General features: G+C 37.6%; 1 protein-coding gene across 6 annotated transcripts in view; it reads left to right on the plus strand.

The window, feature by feature from the left end:
* The first annotated feature begins 9 nt into the window (after window positions 1-9).
* The window catches only part of SLC38A6 (solute carrier family 38 member 6), a 74129-nt gene continuing 49627 nt past the window's right edge, over window positions 10-24511 (plus strand). For 3 of the 6 annotated variants that reach the window (XR_004299550.1, XR_004299551.1, XM_032405242.1), the window contains exons 1-5: window positions 10-140; window positions 1251-1381; window positions 3953-4026; window positions 18988-19040; window positions 22578-22617. Coding sequence is in view for 4 of the 6 variants with exons in the window: in XM_032405242.1 (XP_032261133.1) it covers window positions 30-140; window positions 1251-1381; window positions 3953-4026; window positions 18988-19040; window positions 22578-22617 (409 nt within the window). In the remaining 2 variants the exon portion in view is untranslated. Of the gene's footprint in view, window positions 602-1250; window positions 1382-3952; window positions 4027-18987; window positions 19041-22577; window positions 22618-24511 lie in introns of all 6 variants that reach the window. The other 3 variants (XM_032405243.1, XM_032405244.1, XM_032405245.1) reach the window with 3 other exon arrangements.

Consider the following 24511-nt stretch of genomic DNA (forward strand, 5'->3'; position numbering starts at 1 on the left):
ATGGACCTGGTAGTCGGCCAGCGAGCAGTATGGAGGCACCCTGGGGGATCGTCAACGCTGAGCGGAGCTGGTACGTCTCTGCCCAGCAGCCCGAAGAGGCGGAGGCGGAGGCGGAAGAGTTGAGCCCGTTGCTAAGCAACGTAAGTGGCCTCCGCTAGCTTCCCGGTGCTGAAGGCCTCCGGGCTTCCCTGAAATGCCTGGCAAGTAAGACCGGGAAAAGAAGGAGGTGGGGGTGCGGCATGGGAATAAGGGAGAAGCTGGAGCCTGACTCTTGGCGGATGGCGCCCTAAGGCAGCAGCCAGGGGCGGATGAGATCCGGCGGAGTGTATGAATGTGCTAGCAGCGTACCATGGCTCAGAAAGAAAAGCTGAAGGCGCAGGCACAGGTGGAAGAGGATGACTGGATGAGCAGCCCTAGCGTTATGTAACTCAGTGCTGTTTGTGAGTGTCTTTGTGGACTTCCTGTTCCCTCCACCAGTCTTGTGAGGTTTTTCCCAGAGGCAACAAGATTTTTCTTTTCTAGACTTAGTCATTGGCTGCCTAAGAAACATCTTCATACAGAAATCCTTAGCGGTGAAGGAGTGGAGGTGGCCTGGTGATGAGTACGTAGGTACTTCCTTGACCCTAAAGCCTGTGCAGTGGGTCCTTAGCCTTTTCACTCAAGTCCCTGCTCTGTAACAGTTTCTAGGACTTTGCTCCCAAATGCTGTTTTGGGAGAGGGTGTTTTCAAGGGTATCTTCGGTAGAGCAACGTGAATTGCTTCTATGTATTATATCGTCGTTGCAAGGTATTCCCGACCATCCTTGGATTTGAGCTGACTTAATTCATTAAATATATAGAGACTTCTTTTGCAGTCCCAGTATTGGGGAGCAACCATGGTCTACAGCAGCCCCAAGCTAAGGATTTCTTCAGTAATCACACGAGCTGAGGCCATCTCCCTTCTCTCTGTCCCACCCCATTCCTATCCTGACTTCATCTTTTGCAGTCACAAGGTTAATCATGGCTTTTCCCGAAGTCTGCCTGGGCTCCGTACTGGTGGAGATGATTTTCCTAAGAAACAAGATTCCTGGCGCTGCACTAGTGAGAGGTGGGAAGGGAAGAAAGGAAACCAGTGCTGCTTGAGAAACTAGTGTGTCACACAGTGCCTGTGGTTTGCAGGAGACTTTGTCCATAACTTGTCATTCATTTCTTGATGAAGTTTGAACTTCACCATCCAAACATTTTAACACTATTAAATTTGTGTGCTTGCAGGAACTTTACAGACAGGGATCCCCAGGTGTTTCATTTGGTTTTTCTGTGTTTAATATGACGAATGCCATCATGGGAAGTGGCATCCTTGGCTTAGCTTATGTTATGGCTCATACTGGCATCCTTGGATTTAGGTGAGTTTTTTTTTTCTTCTATTACTGTTACTTTTATTTTATTTTTCTTCCATTTTGATAGTACACTGAGAAGCAAAGAGATAGGCTCCAGAGCTGGTGTTATACAGTGTCTAGTTAAATTATTTCTGGGGTTTTAGCATTTTCCTACTATTGTTGCCAGTCTGTAGCTTGGAGGGATGCAATATAATTTGTATTTTTTATCCAAAAGTGTGGCTAATTTTTTAAAATGGAAACTTGATCCACACTTGCTTATAATAACCTTAAGGAGTGGCTATTTGTTGTGTCAAGTTGGCCAAAGTGAATTAAAGTTTATCAGCCATACAGATTACCTCTAAATAGCAATTTTATGAGGGTTAAGTTCATAATCTTTTCATTTCTCTCCCATCTTCTCCTGTCTTCCTACTCTTAGGTAGTCTTGTTTCCCTGAGACATGTGTTCTGTGCCTATTCCTTTTCATCTAGACTCGACTCATTCCAGTTGGCCCAGAAGAGGAGACATTCCTGGCTTTTCTGTGTTTCCATAGTACTTTGTATATTCATTCTGTTATTATAATGTGTTATAGTGATTTGCTTGCAAGTTAGTTTCCCTGTGAAACTGAAATCCTTTAGAACTAGACCTTATCTTTAACATTTAGCGTTTGTTTTGTTTATCAATAGAAGCAGATCTATTTTACCAGGAAATTTAAAATGCATCGAGTCTCATTTAGGTTTATTTTCTGCTTTTATTTTTAATTTCTTGATAAGCAAACCAATTTTTAAGTAACCCACTTGCCTTTTTTTGTTTTTTAAAGATTTACTTGAGAGAGAGCGTGTGCACAAGCAGGAGGGGCAGAGGGAGAGGGAGAGAGAATCTCAAGCAGACTCGACACTGGGCCAGAAGCCTGACCCGGGGCTCTGTCCTATGACCCTGAGATCATGACCCAAGTAGAAACCAAGAGTGGGACGCTCAACCAACTGTGCCACCCAGGTGCCCCCCCAACTTGCTTTTATAATAGGTTATATGCACAAACTTTCATAATTTTTAAAAACTAAAAAAAATTTTAAGTAGGATCCACACTAATGTGGGGTTTGAAATCACGACCCTGAGCATGCTCTACTGAGTGCCAGGTGCCCCTCATAATTTTTTAAAAGTTTTAATTTAAATTCCCTTTAGTTAATATACAGTATTATATTGGTTTCAGGTGTACAATATAGTGATTCAACAATTCTATACATCACCTAGTGCTCATCACAACAAGTGCGCTCCCTAATCCCCATCACCTATTACTACCCCCCCACCCCCCCCCCCCCCGGTAACCATTAGTTTGTTCTCTATAGTTAAGGGTCTATTTCTTGATTTCTCTCTCTTTTTCCCTCTTTGCTTGTTTGTTTTGTTTAACAAACTTTCATAATTTTAAAACTTCAAAACTGTATTTGACATCTTAGGCAAGACATAATCATAGGACTCATTTTTGGGTTCCCTTTGAAAAATCATATTTTGTACTCCAGGGCCTTACATGCAGATGTATACCACTGAACATGTCCTTATTGAATCATGTCACATTTTCCATTTAGTGATACCAAACTGTTATTTTGTGAGGCCTCAAGTGTACTGAAAAGTGTACTTGTATACAAATGACAAGTGTACCTCTCAGCTTTGCTACTTAATAACAAGTATTAAGTAGACCATGAAGAATTTCTTCAACGTTTGGGGCACTCACTAGTGCCAGCTTTCTAAGAAGCTTGTCCTGTCAGTATCCTCCTGAGAATAAGTAGGAAATTATGCATATTGTCTCTTTTCACACTTTTGGTGAAAGGACCCTAATTATTACATTATTTGTACCTTTTCAAATTGTGTCAATAGATGTGTGTTAACTGCTTTTGTTTGGTTTGGTGAGTGTGTATGTATTTAATGGATGCTAGGAGATGCAGTCTTTTTTTTTAAGATTTATTTATTTTAGTGAGGGTACGTGAGTGGGGGGAGGGGAAGAGGGAGAGGGAATCTTCAGCAGACTCCCCGCTGACTGGGGAGCCAGACATGGGGCTCCATCCCACGACCCTGGAGTCATGACCTGAGCTGAAACTAAGAGTTGGATGCTCAACCAACTGAGCCATCCAGATGCCCCTAGGAAATACAGTCTTAACTCAGTATTATAGGTGAAGGTATAATAGGGAGGTACAGTCATTGGAAGAGGAGGGATGGAGGGAAGGAAAAAGTAGACAATGAGATTTCACAACTAAAACTTCTGTTTAGACTTAAAATAGGAAGAAATAGTTATAAAAGGGAAACAGTACAAGATCACTGAATGGCTGAACCAGCAGTCAGCAGATAAGAGTGCTGAAGGAGAAAATTGTTTTTGTTTTAAATAAAGTTTGTTTCTTTCTGATTTATTTTTTTAATCTAAAAGCAGTATATTTTCATTTAAATAAAATTTGGTAAATACAGAATAATATTTTCTTTAGTGGCCATAATCCAACTACTCAAAGATAGTCCCTGTGAACATTTGAATGTGAAAAAAATTTGTTTTGTAATGAGATACCTCAAAAAAGAAAACTTTGTGGGGGTTTGACCGTGTACTCTTTTATATTTCAGTTTCTTGCTGTTGATAGTTGCTCTTCTGGCTTCTTACTCAGTTCACCTCCTGCTTAGTATGTGCATTCAGACAGGTGAGTAAAAATATTATGCTGAGTTATTTGTTGAAGCAGCCCTTTGAGATGATAACCACATATAGGATTGGATGTCTCAAATTTAATTTCCAGCAGGTGTACATTATTATTAGGCAGGGTGGTTGAAATGGAGAATTTCAAAAGGCCAGAATAGATAGACCCAATCCTAGGAGAATATTTAAAGACAGAATGGGAGGAGGAAACTTACCTGCCTTTCTCTACAGCACACAGCATAGTTTTCTAGATTAGGGTAGATTAGGGGAAACACCTGAAAGGGGTTTAAAGAATCCAGACTTTATGTTATGGGGAAGCAGTAGACAGGTGTTTATTCTGATCATATTTCTCCTAGGGTGATTATTTCCTCAAGGAGAACACCTTTTCAGATTTATTCCTGCCTGCTCTGTAGGAGACAAGGTCACTAAACTTCAGATTTATTTAGTTTTATATTTTTAATTGCAAGTCTAGAATAAGGTAGTTTTTTTGTAAATGACAGAATTATATGCAGTTAAAACAATATAGATATGTATATGCATTTTTCCATTTGGAACTTTAATTCAGTCATGTATTAGGTTCTCTTCAGTTGCAATGAATAAAAGTATATGAATTACAGAAGTGCTTTAGTAGAGTTTTTCTTATGGCATTAACAAATATTCTGTGTCCATCAATCCTGGTCTTTTTATCTGTCTGGTCTCTTTTATGTTTGGATTAGGTCAGTTTTGATGCCAGAATCATGAGTTTAATTCTTATGTGGGTGAATTCACTCTGCTCTATCAGATTTTGTAGTTTTCAGACTTTAAGAAGCAGAATAGATACATAAAATAGATAAAAATAGGATTCTGGCTGGAACAGGTGAGAGAAGCCCAAAGGTATTTCTTGAGAATTTTAAGACTCTCCAGAGCATACTTAGCTCTATTCTATTTAATCTGTCTATGCCATCAGACATACCTGCAGATCTTTTTATAAACAGAGATTCATAAACCACAGGGATTCTAATTCCAAGAATCTGAGGTGCAATTTAGAAATATGTTTTTAAAAGTCCTCCTGATGATTCTTAGGCAAAGCTGATTTAGGATCCACAGTTCACAGCTATAACTTGTACCAGCACCTTTGGTCATCCAGCCTGCAAATGTATGCCTTTTCTTTCAAGGGGCTTGGGTGACAGTGCAGACAGATAAAAATACTAGGAAACAATGCAGTGATAGTAATCTGAAAGTACAAGTTGTTCATAACAGCATCCCAAATTAGGGAATAATAGCATTAAATAAGTATCTATAAATCCTGCTGAAATTTCAAAAATTTCGTGTTTTGAAATTCTGCTTCTCTCTGTGACAAGATTATTTTTACCTAATTGTGGTAGTTTTTAACATCTTAATAGGTTATTTTATTATGGATTCTACTGAAAGAATAATATGTTAGTCAACCATACGGCAACTATGTCTTCATTAACTAAAATGTTATAGCATGCTTTATTAATTTCAATTATTTGGAAGTAATATTCAATTTAGGAAGATTTCCAAGTAATGCTGATTTTTTTTCTCCTTCAGTTCATCTATATTTAACTTTAAAATTCTGACACTGTCTTGGTTCTTTTCTGTTACTTTAGGGGGTTTATGAACTGAAAACCTCTGTTTCTTTCTCTTTTTTCTTTTCCTTTATTTTTGTAGCTTGCTTGGTCCATGAACTAACTTCTTCATGGTTCTTCATATACATTGACGCACCTGTCTTCCGTTGAACTCCTTCAGTCATTGTAAAATTCTCTATGGAGGTAGGCTTTTAAAAAATATATATACATATATATATATATATATGCACACACATAAAAGACTAGAGAATAACATGTAGCTAAATTTTTTTCCTCAGTGTATTGGAGTGTCATAAAGGAGTATTACTCAGATCAGATTGTTTGGTCAGAGAAAGGGCTATCATAAGTCTTTACAAAATAACTTCTTCATTTATTTGCCTGGAGTACAAGAGAAATGTTAATCTTTATAAAAATAAAGGATTTCTTCATGTGAAGTTCTGCTATTTTGGATTTTATATAGGGATTGAGGTCTCTGAAGACTGTTTTGAGGAGCTGAGGTAGCATATAAGGTACCTTAACCTCTCTAGCCTCAGTTTGTCTACAAAATGGTAATGATAATGCTTTCCTTTGGGGATTATTGTGAGAATGAAATATAGTAATGTATATAAAATGCCAAGGCTTTGGTCAGTACAAGCTTTTATTATGAGTTCTCACTGATGCAAAACCCTTAAAGGTTGCAAGGTGTTGTACACAATACTCTCTCAGAAACAGTTGGCTTATTGTGATTCTTTGGGGAAACTTCTGTGCTTATGGAATAAACCCATAGGTCCCCTCTGATCTCCACATCGCTATCAGCAGGAGGGAATTCATTGATTCAAAGTACCTTTGTACTTTCCCTCACTCTCTTGTCCATATATCCCCTCTTTGTCCAGTTGGAGTTTCATGGTATGTTATTACAAGCACTCCCTTGTTGCTCCCTTTTATCATCCTACTCCTCTGGCAAAATCCAACCATGGTTAAATGTGACTCTGCCTACTTCACACATGCACCTGTGCAATTGGATGTTCCTGAAGAAAAACACATAACCTCGCAGAGTGATATCACTATAATTTGGTGTCTAGTGGACCTATGACACTATCACACAATCCTTATTAACTTCCTTAGTTCATTCACTTGCTTACTCTGCTATTAGGAGGTGATTTTTTCATATCTTCTCCTTTCTCTCAAACCTTCAACACATTCTCCTTGATTACATTCTTAGCTGATATCTTCAATTTCTATTTCACTGAGAAAATGGAATCATAAATGAACATTATAAGCTCTTGCCACCACTTACACCTTCCCATTTATCATTTGTGCCATATGCTCTGTTACTTTGGATGAACTCTTAGTGTTCTTATCTAAGGCCAGCTTTTCTACTTCTGCTGTGATCCCATCTGCTCTCACCTGCATCCCTCCAGCCACTCTCTCCCTTCTCTCTTCTTCTTTTTTATCATCTTTTTTCCTTTGTTTTCTTCCTATCCATTTACAAAGAATCTATCATTTCTTCCGTTTTAAGAAGGACTCCACATTCCTTCAATATGCTCCGTGCCTTCATAGCAAAACTCCTTAGAAGACTTGTTTATGCCAGATAGTTTCCCTTCCTCTCATTCTTTCTTTTTTTTCCCCCTCTTATTCTCTTTTGAACCCACTCCAGTTAGGCTTTCCCCCATCATTCCATTGAAATTATTATACCGGTGACTTGCACTTAGTTGCTAAATCCAGCAGTCAGTTGTCAGTCTTCACCTTAGTTAACTGCTCAGCAGCATTTAGTAGTTAGTTGTTCCTTCCTCTGTGTGACACTTATTTACATTCTTCTGGTTTCCGTCCTATTCCACTGAATACTCCTCTTTTTTTCTGCTGAATATTCTTCATCTTTCCATCTTCTAAACATTGGAGTACCCCAGGACTATTCCTCTGATTTCTTTTATACTCACTAGGGCTCCTGGTGACCCTAAACTTTATGTCCTTAGCCTGGGTCTCTTCCCCTGAATTTCAGTCTCATATTCAACTGCCTCCATGACATCTCCACTTGGAGATATATATATATATATATATATATATATATATCTCAAATTAACCAAACTGTCCAATTTTGCACTTCCAGTCTATACCTTCCACTCTTTTCTCACCTAAGTAGATGATAGCATCTTCCTTCTAGTTGCTTAGGCCAAAGATCTTGGAGTTATGGTGAACTCATTTTTTTACCCTCATACTCCAAATGCAAGCTCCAAATGTGAGAAAGTACCCGTTCTATAATTTTGAAGGTAAATGTTGACACAACATGTGAAGATCCTGATGAAAAGGTATAGAGGCTACCTTTTGATCCAGCAGTTGTACTACCAGATCTAGATGTTACTACTAGGTATCCAAATGAGTTGAAAACTTATGTTGACACAAAAACCTGCACATGGATGTTTATACCTGCTTTATTCATAATTGCCAGAACTTAGAAGTAACGAAGTTGTCCTTTGGTAGGTGAATGGATAAATGGTGGTCCATCCATACAATGAAATATTATTCAGCACTAAAAAGAAATGAGCTATCAAACAATGAAAAAACATGGAGGAACCTTAAATGTATATTACTAAGTGAAAGAATCCAATCTGAAAAGGCTACATCCCGTACAGTTCCAGCTGTATAACATTCTTGGGGCATCTGGCTGGCTCCGTCAGTAGAGCATGCACCTCTTGATCTCAGGCTCATGAGTTCAAGCCCCATGTTGGGTATGGAGTCTACTTTTAATTTTTTTTATTTTTTTAATATTTTATTTATTTATTTGTCACAGAGAGAGAGATCACACAAGCAGAGGGAGTGGCAGGCAGAGGGGAAGCAGGCTCCCCTCTGAGCAAGGAGCCTGATGTGGGACTCAATCCCAGGACCCTGGGATCATGACCTGAGCCAAAGGCAGCTGCTTAACCAACTGAGCCACCCAGGCATCCCTGGAGCCTATTTTTTATTTATTTATTTATTTATTTATTTATTTATTTTTATTTTTTAAAGATTTTATTTATTTTTTGACAGAGAGAGAGACAGCGAGAGAGGGAACACAAGCGGGGGGAGTGGGAGAGGGAGAAGCAGGCTTCCTGCTGAGCAAGGAGCCCGATGTGGGGCTCAATCCCAGGACCTTGGGATCATGACCTGAGCCAAAGGCAGACACTTAACGACTGAGCCACCCAGGTGCCCCTGGAGCCTACTTTTTAAAAAATGGTTGACTCTGTGACATTCTAGAAAAGATAAAACTATGGAGACAGTGAAAAGACCAGTGGTTTCCAGGGGCTAGAGGGGAAGGAGAAATGAATAGGCAGAGCACAGAGGATGTTGGTGGCAGTGAAACTATTGTGTATGATACTTTACTAGTGGATACACGTCATTATTCATTTGTCAAAACCCATAGAATGTACAGCATCAGAAGTGAACTCCAAACTGTGGACTTTGGGTAATAATGATATGTCAGTGTAGGTTCATTGACTGTAATAAATGTACCACTCTAGTGGAGAACATTGATAGTGGTGGAGACTGTGCATGTTTGGGATTAGGGAAGATGTGGAAACTCTCCATACTTTCTGCTCAGTGTTGCTGTGAACTTAAAACTGCTCTTAAAAAGAAAGTTTATTAAAAAAAATTAAAGGGGCACCTGGATGGCTTAGTCGGTTAAGCATCAGACTCTTGGTTTTGGCCCATGTCATGATCTCAGAGTTGTGAGACTGAGCCTCACGTCCAGCTCTGTGCTGAGTGTAGAGCCTGCTTAAGATGCTTTCTCTCACTCCCTCTTCCTCTGCCCCTTCCCCCCCCACCAAAAAAAATTAAGAAAGAAACAAACTCAGAGGAAAAGAGGAAACAGAGATAATACAGAGACCAGATGAAAACTTAAAAAAAAAAAAAAACTTTATTTAATAGCTTCAGAGAACTAAAAGAAGATATTGCATTTTTGAAACAGAAATTATTAAAAGGTTATAATAAGAGAATATAAGAGTCCTAGAAATTAAAAATAAAATTCAAGATTAGTAGTTGTGTTGAAGGAGTTAAGGAAATTTTTTAGGCAGGGAGGTGAGGGGAAGACAAGGAGCTTGGAATAAGAGAGGAAAGATACAAAATAGAGGTCCAGTCCAGGAGGTTCAACATGCAAATAATTGGAATTCCATAAAAAGAGAAGAGAAAACATGTAATGGTAGGAAATTATCAACAAAATAATAGAAAGTTTGTGTAACTGAAGGAAATTAGTTTCCAGGTTGAAAGGATTCTTCTTAGATCCTATAATAATTGCAAAATAATTCATACAAACACACATCATTGTGAAAAATCAGAAACCCCAGAGAATATCCTAAAAGCTTTCAGAGAGGAGAAACAAAATTCTCATACAATGAGTCAAGAACTATAATAGCAAATGACTTCCCAGGAAATACTTTAAATAAGAAGACTATAAAACAATACCTTCAAAATTTGGGGGGGGGGGATGATTTCAGTATAGAATTCTATACCCAGCAAAACTATCATGTAACTATGCTGGTAGAATAATAACATTTTCATACATTCAAAGACTCAAAAAATTATTTCCTATGCACTCCTACTTAATGAGCAGTGGAGGATGCCTTTTACCAAAGTTGTGTACTATCGAAGAAATAGGGAATTTAGCACGGGAGAGAAGTAAAGGGAATTCCCAGGACAACTGAGCAGCTGATCTAAAAGCCACCTCCAGATTGGAGTAGCTTTTGCTTTTGCTTTTTTTTTTTTTTTTTTTTTTTAAGTAGGCTCTGTGGCGGGGCTTGAACTCATAACCCTGAAATCAAGATCTGAGCTGAGATCAAGAGTCAGATGCTTAACTGATTGAGCTACTCAGCCCCCCTCCCCGCCCCCGAGTAGTTTGTTTTTTGTTTTGTTTTGTTTTGTTTTTCACAAAGGCACAGTCATCTTTCCAGGCCGTGCTTGCCTTCAAGATATGTGTTCATGATGACCCTTTTCTTTGTCTTTTTCCTGAAAGGAATGCCTTTCTCATTTGTCTGGCTCTAATTTGCACTAACAGTACCTGAATAAGTCAGCAGTGAGGCCTGGTTGTCACAAAAGTCTAAGAATCAAATACTGGAAGATTGAAACAAAGTATTAACAAGGGAAATGAAAGAAATGGATTAGGGAATATGGAGGTTAAGGGAGTTAGAATTGAGAGGAGCTGATGTCTGAATATGGTGAATAAGAGAGAAGGACATGTCTACGCGTATCTCCCAGATTTCTGTTATGAGACACTGGACTAATGATAGTGTCATTAAATGGAGATAAGGACATAGCAGGAAGCATTGATTCAAAGTAAAAATGAGTTCAGCTTTGGATAGGGAGATTTGAAGAATAGTTGACTCTTGAACAGCACAGTTTTGAACTGTGTAGATCCACTTATATATGGATTTTTTTTTTGATAAGTACAGTATGGAAAATGTATTTTGTCTTCTTGATGAATTTCTAATAACATTTTCATTTCTGTAGTTTCCTTTATAAGAAGCCAGTATAGGGGCGCCTGGGTGGCTCAGTCGTTAAGCGTCTGCCTTTGGCTCAGGTCATGATCCCAGAGTCCTGGGATCGAGCCCCTCATTGGGCTCCCTGCTCCGCGGGGGGCCTGCTTCTCCCTGTTGCTCTGCCTCTGCTTGTGTTCCCTCTCTCACTGTGTCTTTCTCTGTCAAATAAATAAATAAAATCTTTAAAAAAAAAAAAAGTATCTAGTATATAATGTATATAACATACAAAATATGTGTTAATTGACTGTTATCAGTAGGGCTTCTGGTCAACAGTAAGCTCTTAGTAATTAAGTTTCTAAGGAGTCAAAAGTTATACGTAGATTTTTGACTGCATGGGGTTGGCACCCTAGCCCCTGTGTTGCTCGAGGGTCAACTGTATATCTAGATGGACAGGTCCTAGAACTGAAGCCCAGGGTAGAGGTTCATTCATTTATTCAATACTCTTTTTTTATCTGTTGGGAATACAGTGATAAGTAAGACTTCCTTCCCTGAAAAAGTTCATAGTCTAATTGGGGAGACAAATATGTAAGTAAAAAAAATTATAATGGCAGTGTGATGATTGTAGCTATTTGAATATGGCCTAGATATAGTGATAGCCCAAAAGAGGGAGTGATTTGCCTTGTCTGGGTTGGAGGTTGAGGGTCAGTAAATATTCCTGAGGACTGAGCCGAAAAGGAATTTGACTAGGAGACAAGGGAAGAGAGAATATGGCATATAGAAAAGTATGTACTATATATGTTATTCAAGATACCAAAAATAGTTTACTATTTGTGCATGAGTTACAAAAGAGAAAAGAAAACTGAAGAGATAGACAAGTATCATCTAAGGAATTTGGAGTTTTTGCTGAACCAGTGAGAAGCAACTGAGGTGGTTGAAAAGAGTCAAGGAAGATACTGGGATTCACCACTTGTTGCTTCCAAAGAGAATTTTGGTTCTTCCTAGAGCCCACTGAGAAAAAGAGCATAGCCCCTAACTTCCTCTTCCTAAAGTAAGGTTATAGTTCTTTTATTAGGATTTTAATTGTTAACAGTGATGAGGAAATAAATGAGTAAAATGTCTCCTTTGTGCTCACCATTTTGGTTTTTTTTACATAAGCCCTTTAGAGCAGTGGTTCTCAACACTGTCCATTGCAGCACCCTTCTTATTTATTTATTTATTTATTTAATATTTGAGAGAGAGAGAACGAGCATGACCTGAGGGAGGGGCAGAGGCAGAGGGAGAAGCAGACTCCCTGCTGAGTGGGGAGCTGATGTGGGGCTCCATCCCAGGACCCCGGGATCATGACCTGAGTGGAAGGCAGATGCTTAACTGACTGAATCATCCAGGTGCCCCCATTGCAACACCCTTCTTAAAAAAAATTCTTAGTGCTCCATTTACTATCTGAAATGAAATTCATATAGGTATCATAACCCACCTGTGTGGGCTGATTATTTTGTAACTCTAATATGCTTAAATTTTTATTTTTGTTCCATGGACTTCAGAGAGCATCCCTTGACTCTACTATGTGATATATTAGTGCCCCTATCCTTTCTCTCACCTGCCCTCTCCCTATTTCCCGTACTTCCCATATTTCCCTGCTGCACCTTTATATTGTCAAGATTGGCAATATTTACTTTCTGTTTTGTAATCATATGTAAGTCATTCACATTTTATCTGTAAGTTGAGTCTAAAAGTTGAAAACTAATGAATAGCATTTATAGGATAAGATTATGTAAATGTTCACAGCAGAGCCAAGCAGTATATTGGGATCCTAGAACTTTCTCTACACATGCAATATCACAACCTCTGTGCCACTTGAAAGGAGAATGTTTCTAGTATTCTAGTATTCTGTTTTCTTATCCTGCATCGAATTCTCTAGAATCATGCCGCATTTAGTGGGTAAACTGACATTTAATTACATATTGAGAAAGGTCAGAAGTAGTGATACAGTTACATAGTAGACACTCAATAAATGAATGACCTGCATGATACTATTAGGGAGAAAAAGGTGAGAGGAAAATGATGGAAAGCACAAGAAAGAGAAGAATTTCAAAATAATAAGGGTGCATTCCAAATGGCCAACTTTCTGAGAATTGAACTGTTTTTGAATAACTTATGTCCCTCAGTTCAGATCCAAAGATAATATTGCTGCTGCTGAAACTTGGGCTTTGTACTGTAACCAGAGTTTATTAATTGTCCTGTTTCATTGAGGAAAAAATACAAAGCAGACAGAACACTGGAGTAACTAGCTGGAAGTATTCCACGACTTTATGGGAAGCAGCTTTCCAAATGATTCGTGTAGAGCCAAACTCTTGGTCTCGCCAAAATAGCACTATCGTGTGCCTTGATGGTACATTAAAGAAGAAATTTTCCCCCAATTTACTTGTTAAGATTTACAGCCTTTCTGCCTCCTGAAAACATAGCATTGATTTCTTTAATATCAAAAAATCATTTCCTAAAATAGATTGCTAACGACTGCTTTCAGTTATTTATTTAAGGAGAATTGTGCCAAGTACTGCTTGTATGGTTTCCTGTAAAAGACTGAATTAATTTTATAATTTTCATAACTAATGTTATTCCTTTTCTGTAGGAATATGCTTCTAATGTGACTGGTCATTACCACATCTTATTTTGAGATCTCTCAAAACATTTTCACTTTATAAATAAGATATTAAAACATTGATCATTTGAAAGAGCAGAAAAATATCCCTTATTAGGAGACCAAATGATACTTTTCTAAACAAGAGATTAAAAGTTGCAGCTTAAATCAACCCAATCCGATATTTGGTGGAGGAAATAGAACTATACAAGGAGTATGGTTTTTAAAGTTCCACCAGCCCATTATGGTCATTGTAGAATATTTGAATGCCCCCCAAAAGAGGAAGACAAAGAAAGAAGACTACATGATCATTGTTACCAGTTTATAGTTCATCCCACTCTTTTTACATTTTTAATTTATGGATCATATTCAAATCAATTTTTTCTTTCAATATTGACATTTTTTCATGTTATCATTAACATAGTTTTTAATGGCTACCTATTAATGTATCAGGTATACCTACTATAATATACTTAACCACTTTACCATTATTGAACATTTAGGTGGTTTGTGGTGGGGTTTTTTTTTTTTTTTTCAGTGTAAATTATGTATGATAATCTTTGCATTTAATGTTTTCTGATTTTAGTCTTATTTCCTAAGATGCAAGCTTCTAGGGGTAAAATGTTATAAATATATATTTTTTAATTTATTTATTTGAGAGAGAGAGAGAGAGAGGGAATGAGTGAGCTGGGGGACGGGCAGGGAGAAGGACAAGCAGACTCCATGCCGAGTGGCAGCTTGGAGCCTGGCAAGGGGCTTGATCTCACAACCCTGAGATCATGACCTGAGCCAAAATCAAGAGTCGGCCGCCTAATCGACGGAGCCACCCAAGCGCCCCCAAATGTTAAAAATATTTTAAAGGCTCATTGTTCAAACTGTATTCCAAACGTCATACCAGTTTACACTATTACTAGCATCTTAACTGCCCAAATGATAGAACAGAACTTTAAAAATATTTCACTAGGGTTGTTTGGGTTTATATGTTGAGATGGTCCAGAAAACCATTAAGAATTAGAATATGTAGAGATAAAGCATTTGGCTGACTGTGTACATATTTTAGTAAAGCCTCAATGTTAAGCCAGAAGCCATTATTCATACTCATGATGTCTTAGACATGGGAAAATGCTTCTAATTTTTGCAACATAAAAGAAGTATGATGACAGCGACAAAACTGAATGGCGAGCCAGACGTGCTGATTTGGGAGATAGAGTGCAAGTTTGAAATTGCCAAAATGTACGCCACTACTGTCAGAAGTTGCAAGTACATTTATCTTTATTAAGCTATTAGTTTGATTATATTTTCTGTGATAATAAAGGTTGTGTTGTAATATAAAAATTAATAAATGTTTAATTTATTTAGGTAATTGAAATACCAATTCTTTTTGGAATCCTTCAGTATTATGACTTTTGCTTATGGGAAATTTATTAGCTTTTCATGTTTACTAAACATAAATCTATACTTGTTTTCTGCTGTTCAAAAATAAAGCAAACCTTAGTAAAATTTTTGGATCAGTATCATCTTAATAACTTGCTTATTGACGGAGAACCTCTACATAAGTCATTTTAAAAGCAAGTTATTCAGTATATTCCCATTTGTGACACTGAAAAGCCTCCTTGCTTTAAGTTCTTGGAAGGAAAGTTTTTTTTAAGAAAGAACAGATATCCCCATCAAAATACCATCCACTTTCTTCAAAGAAATGGAACAAATAATCCTAAAATTTGTATGGAACCAGAAAAGACCCCGCATAGCCAGAGGAATGTTGAAAAAGAAAAGCAAAGCTGGCGGCATCACAATTCCGGACTTCCAGCTCTACTACAAAGCTGTCATCATCAAGACAGTATGGTACTGGCACAAAAACAGGCACATAGATCAATGGAACAGAATAGAGAGCCCAGAAATGGACCCTCAACTCTATGGTCAACTAATCTTTGACAAAGCAGGAAAGAATGTCCAATGGAAAAAAGACAGTCTCTTCAACAAATGGTGTTGGGAAATTGGACAGCCACATGCAGAAGAATGAAACTGGACCATTTCCTTACACCACACACAAAAATAGACTCCAAATGGTTGAAAGACCTCAATGTGAGACAGGAGTCCATCAAAATCCTAAAGGAGAACACAGGCAGCAACCTCTTCGACCTCAGCCGCAGCAACTTCTTCCTAGAAACATCGCCAAAGGCAAGGGAAGCAAGGGCAAAAATGAACTATTGGGACTTCATCAAGATAAAAAGCTTTTGCAAAGCAAAGGAAACAGTCAACAAAACCAAAAGACAACTGACAGAATGGGAGAAGATATTTGCAAATGACATATCAGATAAAGGGCTAGTATCCAAAATCTATAAAGAACTCATCAAACTCAACACCAAAAGAACAAAGAATCCAATCAAGAAATGGGCAGAAGACATGAACAGACATTTTTCCAAAGAAGACATCCAGATGGCCAACAGACACATGAAAAAGTGTTCAATATCGCTCGGCATCAGGGAAATCCAAATCAAAACCTCAATGAGATACCACCTCACACCAGTCAGAATGGCTAAAATTAACAAGTCAGGAAATGACAGATGTTGGCGAGGATGCGGAGAAAGGGGAACCCTCCTACACTGTTGGTGGGAATGCAAGCTGGTGCAGCCACTCTGGAAAACAGTATGGAGGTTCCTCAAAAAGTTGAAAATAGAGCTACCATATGATCCAGCAATTGCACTACTGGGTATTTACCCCAAAGATACAAAAGTAGGGACCCGAAAGGCTACGTGCACCCTGATGTTTATAGCAGCAATGTCCATAATAGCCAAACTGTGGAAAGAGCCAAGATGTCCATCAACAGATGAATGGATAAAGAAGAGGTGGTATATATATACAATGGAATATTATGCAGCCATCAAAAGGAATAAGATCTTGCCATTTGCAACGACGTGGATGGAACTGGAGGGTATTATGCTGAGCGAAATAAGTCAAACAGAGAAAGACATGTATCATATGACCTCACTGATATGAGGAATTCTTAATCTCAGGAAACAAACTGAGGGTTGCTGGAGTGGGGGGTGGGGTGGGAGGGATGGGGTGACTGGGTGATGGACACTGGGGAGGGTATGTGTTCTGGTAAGCGTTGTGAATTGTGCAAGACTGTTGAATCTCAGATCTGTACCTCTGAAACAAATAATGCAATATATGTTAAGAAAGAAAAAAAGAAGAAGAAGAATGTAGCAGGAGGGGAAGAATGAAGGGGGGGAAATTGGAGGGGGAGAAGAACCATGAGAGACAATGGACTCTGAAAAACAAACTGAGGGTTCTAGAGGGGAGGGGGTTGGGAGGATGGGTTAGCCTGGTGATGGGTATTGAGGAGGGCATGTTCTGCATGGAGCACTGGGTGTTATGCACAAACAATGAATCATGGAACACTATATCTAAAACTAATGATGTAATGTATGGGGATTAACATAACAATAAAAAAAAATTTAAAAAAAAAAAAAAAAGAAAGAAAGAACAGATAGGGGCGCCTGGGTGACTCAGTCGGCTAAGCATCTGCCTTCGGTTCAGGTCATGATCCCAGGGTCCTGGGATTGAGTCCCACATTGGGCTCCCCGCTCAGCGGAGAGTCTGTTTCTCCCTCTCCCTCTGCCTGCCACTCCCCCTGCTTGTGCTCTCTCTTTCTCTCTGGCAAATACATAAAATCTTAAAAAAAACCAGATAATAATTTTAACTATAATATTAAAGAGGGGTGCTAAAATTGAACAATGATGTTCCTTTAATCTCATGCTTTAGTGTCAGATCAGAGACCTTCTGGCACGTAATATTCAGCAAACTTACCTTCTCAGTGTCAAATTATATAGAAGCTAATATTTAGACAATTTTTTTGGTTTAATATATATACCAAGGCTTTGGAATGTCAAATTTAAGGAATTGTGCCCCTATATAATATTATCAATTATGTTTAGAAAATTAAAACAAACTAGTAAAGATTTATTGATTAAAATAATTATTAATTTTTGTGATGACATTCACTTTAGAATATGTATATTTGGAAAAAAGAGTTTTGGCATTTCACAAAGGAGGAAAAAATTCCAGGTCTTCATTCTGTAACTCTGTTTTTTAATTTTTATGTTCTAAAATATATCCAAAATCTACCCCTGTAAGATTATTGTAGAAGTCTTTCATTGTTAAAGTATAAAGGTTCCTACTTATAATCAAATTATATATCCCAAAATCAAAACTAAATTGTCTTTGTTCACTGTGTTTAGCAGTATATAAATACACTTAAAAAAAATACCTGTGTCATCCATCAACTCTGATAATAGATTAAAGTTAATAATTTAAATTTTGCAATTAAAAATGCTAAAATTTTTGTTCTTAATTAGTATTTTAGTAATTTTATATTTTCAACATTTCAGTTTTCTTTCCAACTTTGTAGGTGTAACATGTAAAGGCCATAAACGGTTTTTAAATGCTTAACTTTACAAACCTGGTAGTCTTTGTATACAAAAGTACAGAGGAGATTTTTGTTAAGTTAGTGACAATTTAAAGAAAACCCATGTATTTCTTGAGATAATATATTAAAACTTGCTTTAAAAAATGATGAACTGTATCTTGGACTCAATAGGAAAAGTGTGTTGCTGTACCAAGCCTTAGCATCTGCTAGTCTGCTGCTCTTTAGTGTAAGTACTGTAAGGTTAAGCACTTTTCAGACTATAGGATTACATAAATGTTTTTACTTCTCATTTTTACTGGTGGTGTCATTAGTTAGAACATGAAGCTATACAGGCTAAGGACAAATTGGGTTCTTTTATGAGCCATTTAATTTTCATCTTTTCTGTGCCTGCATTTCTTAAATATCTGGAATAAAAATGTAATTCCATACTCATGATGAAAAAAGAAAGTGTATGCCCTACTAATTATGAGGTAAGGAAAAATGAATGTCTCTGAAAGTATGATACAGCTTTCGTACTTTATCTACCTTTATATATGCAGTTTTCAGAGACTATTGCCAGTGAAAGCTTGCTGTTAGATAGTGTAGTATGCAAGTACTGTTGAGGGAGAAGTGGGGTTGTTCTTGAGTGATCAGTGCATTTGAACTACTGTACTGCAGGCTGGGTGGTAAGTAGATAACCTTGCAATTTGCTAAGCTCTACTTATTGTACGACTCTATCCTTACAGACCGTAAGTCTCCAGAAGTTTCCCCCAGCAGTGGTTACTTCTGCTCTAAATTTAATGTGACCATCCAATAGCTATAAGATAGTAGTAGAATAGCTTTCTTACCTTTAGGACTTGGCACACAAATAGTTTTGTGTAAAAGTAAAAATTATAATCTCTCTCAACAGCTGTGACATCTTATGAAGATCTTGGACTCTTTGCATTTGGATTACCTGGAAAGGTAAAATTTTTTTTTTTCTCCTTACTGTCTCCAAAATCCAGAGACATTTTTTTTTCCTTCCATTTCTAGTTAAAAGAGACAGGTATATCTAAGAGAAAGAAATTAGGGGACTAAAAGGAAGCTAAAGTGAAGAAAGACAGAATGATGGGAACAGGAAGACAAAGAGAAGAAATCTCTCTATATGCCCTTCTGGAAAATGCGTCAATAAATTTAATTCGACACTTAAATATATTAGTATTTTTCACCCTAATGAAGGAGAGCAGTGACTTGAACAATTTTAAAGCTGTAACAATGGCCTGTTTTAAGTTTTTTTTTTTAATTAATTTTGATTATAGGGGTGCCTGGGTGGCTCATTCGTTAAGTGTCTGCCTTTCTAGCTCAGGTCATGATTCAAGGGTCCTGGGATAGAGCCCCGCATCGGGCTCCCTGCTCCGCGGGAAGCCTGCTTCTTCCTCTCCCACTCCACCTGCTTGTGTTCCCTCTCTCGCTGTGTCTCTGTCAAATAAATAAATAAAATCTTTTTAAAAAAATTGATTATATTAACTGAGTAAATCCTCATAAAGATAGGAAAAGAAAGAAGCATAGAATTAAGATTATAGCATGACTATTTACAAAACTGGTAATTAGAAGATTATATTACTTAAGAGCTGAACAGTGCTAAAAGATGATCAAGCTATTCCCTCATTTATAGGTGAGGAAATTAAGGCCCAGAGGAATGAAGGGGCCTATATGTCCACAGTTACTTAAAGCCAGTATTACATTGTAGAACTTCAGACTCTAAATCAACTGCTTTTCCTCCTCAGAATAATAGAAATGACAGCAGTATTTATTGGGCATTCGTTTGTGATAGGCACATTAAAGTAAATTGAGAGGTAGAGAAAACAGTGTCTTCCTCCACAGTTAATCAGGAGTTAAATATTTTTGTGAGTACTGTAGTACTTTATTTCTGAAGATCTATCATACTTTTAAAACCCATTTTCATGTTGGTTTCAAATAGGACTTTTTCTTTTCATTTGTAAAACTGTTGTTTGTGTTTTGTGTTTGTTTTTAATCTTAAAGATGGCCAAACCAACTTCTAAGAAGTGAGTCTGGGAGGAAAAAGATATAGCTACATGATAGGGGAAAACCTGTATTTACATTCAAATTAACTTTGTTTTTAAAGTATAAGAAGAATATTTAAATCATGCTGTGTAGCCTCATGGTTTTAACCTTGTCTTAATAACTTGAAACTTGAACAAAATGGAGAATATGTTACTTGCAGGTAAAGGGTTGTGTTAATCATCCTGGTAACAGTTTCTCTTTCCTGCAGACAGGGATGTTTCGTATAATCATGATCAGTTTCCTGTATCCAGTTTAACCAAGGAAGAAGAAAATGTTATTTATACGTATAAGAAAACTCTCAAATTAATTCCATATGATCTATAAATAGGACTCTAAGCATCATCACTGTTACTTCACACTAGTATTTCCTGCATTCCTTGAATAGAGCAGAATCTAAAAGAATTGAGAGTCCCCTTTCCCTTTCTAAAACTCTAGAATAGTTGCATTATCATTAATGTAGGCACTCAGTTCTTAGGAGGCAGGTGCACAGACAGAGGATACTCTAAATGAGGAGTTGCTGTTTGTTTGCCTTTTTTATACTTCCTCTCCACTTCCACAATTGGGTTGAAACTTTCCTATTTCCAGGGCACCTGGGTGGCTCAGTTGGTTAGGTGTCTGCCTTCGGCTCAGGTCATGACCCCAGGGTTCTGGGATCGAGTCCCGCATCGGGCTCCCTGCTCAGCGGGGAGCCTGCTTCTCCCTCTCCCTCTGCTGCTCCCTCTGCTTGTTCTCTTTCTCTCTCTGTCAAATAAATAAGTAAAATATTAAAAAAAAAGAAACTTTCCTATTTCCTTCTTTCCAGATATGATGCAGATATGGATAGGACATAATAAGATAACATTGTTCTGAGAATTAAAGAAATATTTTTAAATTTGTTGAACTTTTTAAGATTTTTTAAATTGTCTATAATTTATCTGCTCACCAAGCAAATATTTATTGAGTAAATACCATGTGCTATTCATTATAGTAGGCACTGAAGGCATAGATAGGTAGATAGACATACTGACTTTGTAGATCTTAAGTGCTTAAATTCAGCACTTAAGATGGAAAGATAATCATGAATAAGTTGATCTTACTGTTTTTTTGCAATATATTAGTAGAAATCAAAATTTCATGTATGATAGCAGTAGCTATCAATTGTATATAAAAGTGTGCAAAAGGTCAAAATAGTCTTCACAAATAACTATGACATTTTGTAACTAATTTTTAAAAGAGTTGACATGCAAAGTTTCTTCTGGAAAAGTTAGAGTGGCAACTACTCCATCATTAGCCCTACTCTGCAGACCCCAAGGCCTCTAGTGTTTCCAGGATAGGCAAATGATGTACCACTGATGGAATTCCTAGTAGAGGGGAGTCTGAGAGGTGATCTGTTCCCAGTCCATGAACTGAATGATCCTAGATAGCTAGGCCATTCCAAATATCCATTGGGGGTGCAGATCCACCAAGACTTACGTGATTGAAAGGCCCAAGTGGAAGTAGAATATCTAGTCATTTCCTTTGAGTACATCTGATTACCAAGAATGGATAAGGTGTCTTGAGTTTCCCAGGAAGCTCATCCGAATCACAAACCAGCAAACCTACAAGCTGAACTTAGTCCTTAGGCATATTTGGTTTGGCCTCCATTTTCTTATTTTTAACTGATTGCCAACTAAGAGTTACGAAATTTTGAAAGAATTCAGTTTCTGACTTTCCTTGAAAAATTAACGAAATGTAGAAGCTAGAGCTACATTGGATCCACATTCTCACATGCCAGCAGCTGGCCAGAGCTGAGCGGCAGGTGCCCCATTTTGAAAGGGGAGGAGTTCTCCAATAGGCTACAGTCTTCACGACCTTCTTCTTTCTTACACTAAGCCCACTCCATATTCTTGATTTTGAAATAGTTTGCTTTAAAATTTCAGATCTGAGAATATGTGGGCTCTAGAGTTTTCTGCTCTAGACTTTACTAATTCCTGGGACAGGATGTTCAAAAGCTTGTTTTTTGCCACGCTAACACACTCAGGAGACTATATAATTTCCTTCTATGCAAAACAGCATCCTCACAGCACACCTCAAGCTGTAGCAGTCGACCTACTAAAGCAATGTCTCATTTTACCTCCTAAAGCAGTGAAAAAGGGAGAATGAGACCAGATAGATTTAATTTCAATTTTTTGCTACTTTGATAATCACCAATTACTAGTTTTTAATACTTTTAACTGTTTAAAATGACTGCCAAGAAAATTTTCAAAAGCATTCTTTATGGTAACTATGGAACTATTAAAAAAGGGCTTTTTATGTGATGATAATTAGTTTTATGTATTACAAATGGCTGACAATGTATTCTTTTCAATTTCTCTTCACTTCTGCATCTGTTTTTTAGTAATGGGTTATTGGATTTTAGTAAAATACTGATCCTTTTATTTCTTCTTTCATCTTGTGAATACATTTGTTCTTTTATAGGTGGCAGTAGCAGGCACCATCCTAATTCAGAATATTGGAGGTAAGAAACTGAAAGTGCACTGCTTATGCATAAATGTGGTGGCAGTGATTTCTTCCTTTTGTTTATTGCCTTACTACAGGTCTAGCTGGGAACCTGGACCTCTGCACACATAGATATCCCTAGAAACCTTCAGCGTTGTCCTCATTACTCTCTCTTTTTTTTAAGATCCTTTTTATTAGCAGTCCTTGTAAGACAGTAGCTTCTAAATTTAGTTTCAGGTAAATCCTTGATTTCAGTCTTGTTATTAGGTCTGCAATACACCTCTAAAGCATTGGCTTTCTGTACTTGTGATAGTGGTAAGGTACAGTTCGGAAAGATTCTCCAGGTGATTCTGAAATATTTCCCCTCTACTTTTGTCCTAATTATGGCATTGGTATATACTGCTTCAGAAGGAGTGATGTTTCCTGGGCTGTGAACAATCTGGTATAGATAAGCAGTGTCCTCTTATAACCAAGAAATTTAAAATGACAAGGTAGTTTAAAAAATAAACGAACCTGGGGCGCCTGGGTGGCTCAGTTGGTTAAGCGTCTGACTTTAGATTTTAGCTCAGGTCTTGATCTCAGGGTCATGAGATTGAGCCCTGCATTGGTCTGTATGCTGGGTGTGGAGTCTGCTTAAGATTCTCCCCCTCCCTCTGCACCCCTACCCTCTCTAAAAAATAAAAAAATAAATACATAAGTAAATAAATAAATAAACAAACCTGAAACAAATAAGAACCGTTCTCACATTTATCTTGTATCTTGTTTTCATTAAAAAAGATCCCAATATCCAGAACCATGTAGAAACAAAAATTACTGTTAATTATAGACAGTTACTAACTAAATGTATTAAACATTTAAATCCAAAATATGGTAGTCATGTTTGTATATGTTGCAAAGAAGTTATATAGTGCTGGGGCGCCTGGGTGGCTCAGTCGTTAAGCATCTGTCTTCAGCTCAGGTCATGATCCCAGGGTCCTGGGATCAGGCCCCGCAGCATCGGGCTCCCTGCTCCACGGGAAGCCTGCTTCTCCCTTTCCCACTCCCCCTGCTTGGGTTCGTTCTCTCGCTTTGTCTCTCTCTGTCAAATAAATAAATAAAATCTTAAAAAAAAAAAAAAAGGTTATATAGTGCTGAACAAGGTCTTAATTTTCTTTTACCATTTACTGGAGGACTAAATAAATGCTATGAGGTTAAAGGAAAACACACAAGGAAGGTTGACATGCATTTTGGACCTTACACAAGGTTGTATGGTCACAGGAAATTTTAATCTTATTTCTTATGTGTAACAGTTCAAAATAATTTAAAGATGACAGCTTTAATAAAGTTCAACTCTGATACTCAAGAGATCTGAGCTATTTTACTTTTAAGTAGTATTCAACCAAATTCCATCTTTAATGGGTTTCTTGGTCAAGGAAAAAATTAACATTCCAACAATAAATTATACTTGCTATTGTTTTGGGAATCCTGAACATTCATGTTTAATTCTTTGAATGTTCATGGAAAAAAGAGAAGAATGCTTTCGTGGGTGTCATACCAAATAATCTCCTTCTAACATACATTACTTCATCTTCACACTAGAAGCCAGTAAGCAGTCTCTTCCTTTATGAATTTGTATAATGCTTTAGAATAATTTATCTTATTTTAGCAAATATAATTGCTTAAGTATGCACTTGTAATGTCTAATACGAGTGTATATATATGTTTTTGAAGATTGTATTTATTTATTTGAGAGAGAGGGAGAGAGAGCACAAGCAGGGGGAGCAGCAGAGTAGGGGGAGCAGCAGAGGGAGGGAGAAGCAGGGGGCCTGATGGGGGAACTTGATCCCAGGACCCTGGGACCATGATCTGAGCCGAAGGCAGACGCTTAACCCATGAGCCACCCAGGCGCCCCTAATACGAGTGTATATTTTAAT

Source organism: Phoca vitulina, unplaced genomic scaffold (genome assembly GCF_004348235.1).
Source record: "Phoca vitulina isolate PV1807 unplaced genomic scaffold, GSC_HSeal_1.0 scaffold7, whole genome shotgun sequence".
Classification (NCBI taxonomy): Eukaryota; Metazoa; Chordata; class Mammalia; order Carnivora; family Phocidae; genus Phoca; species Phoca vitulina.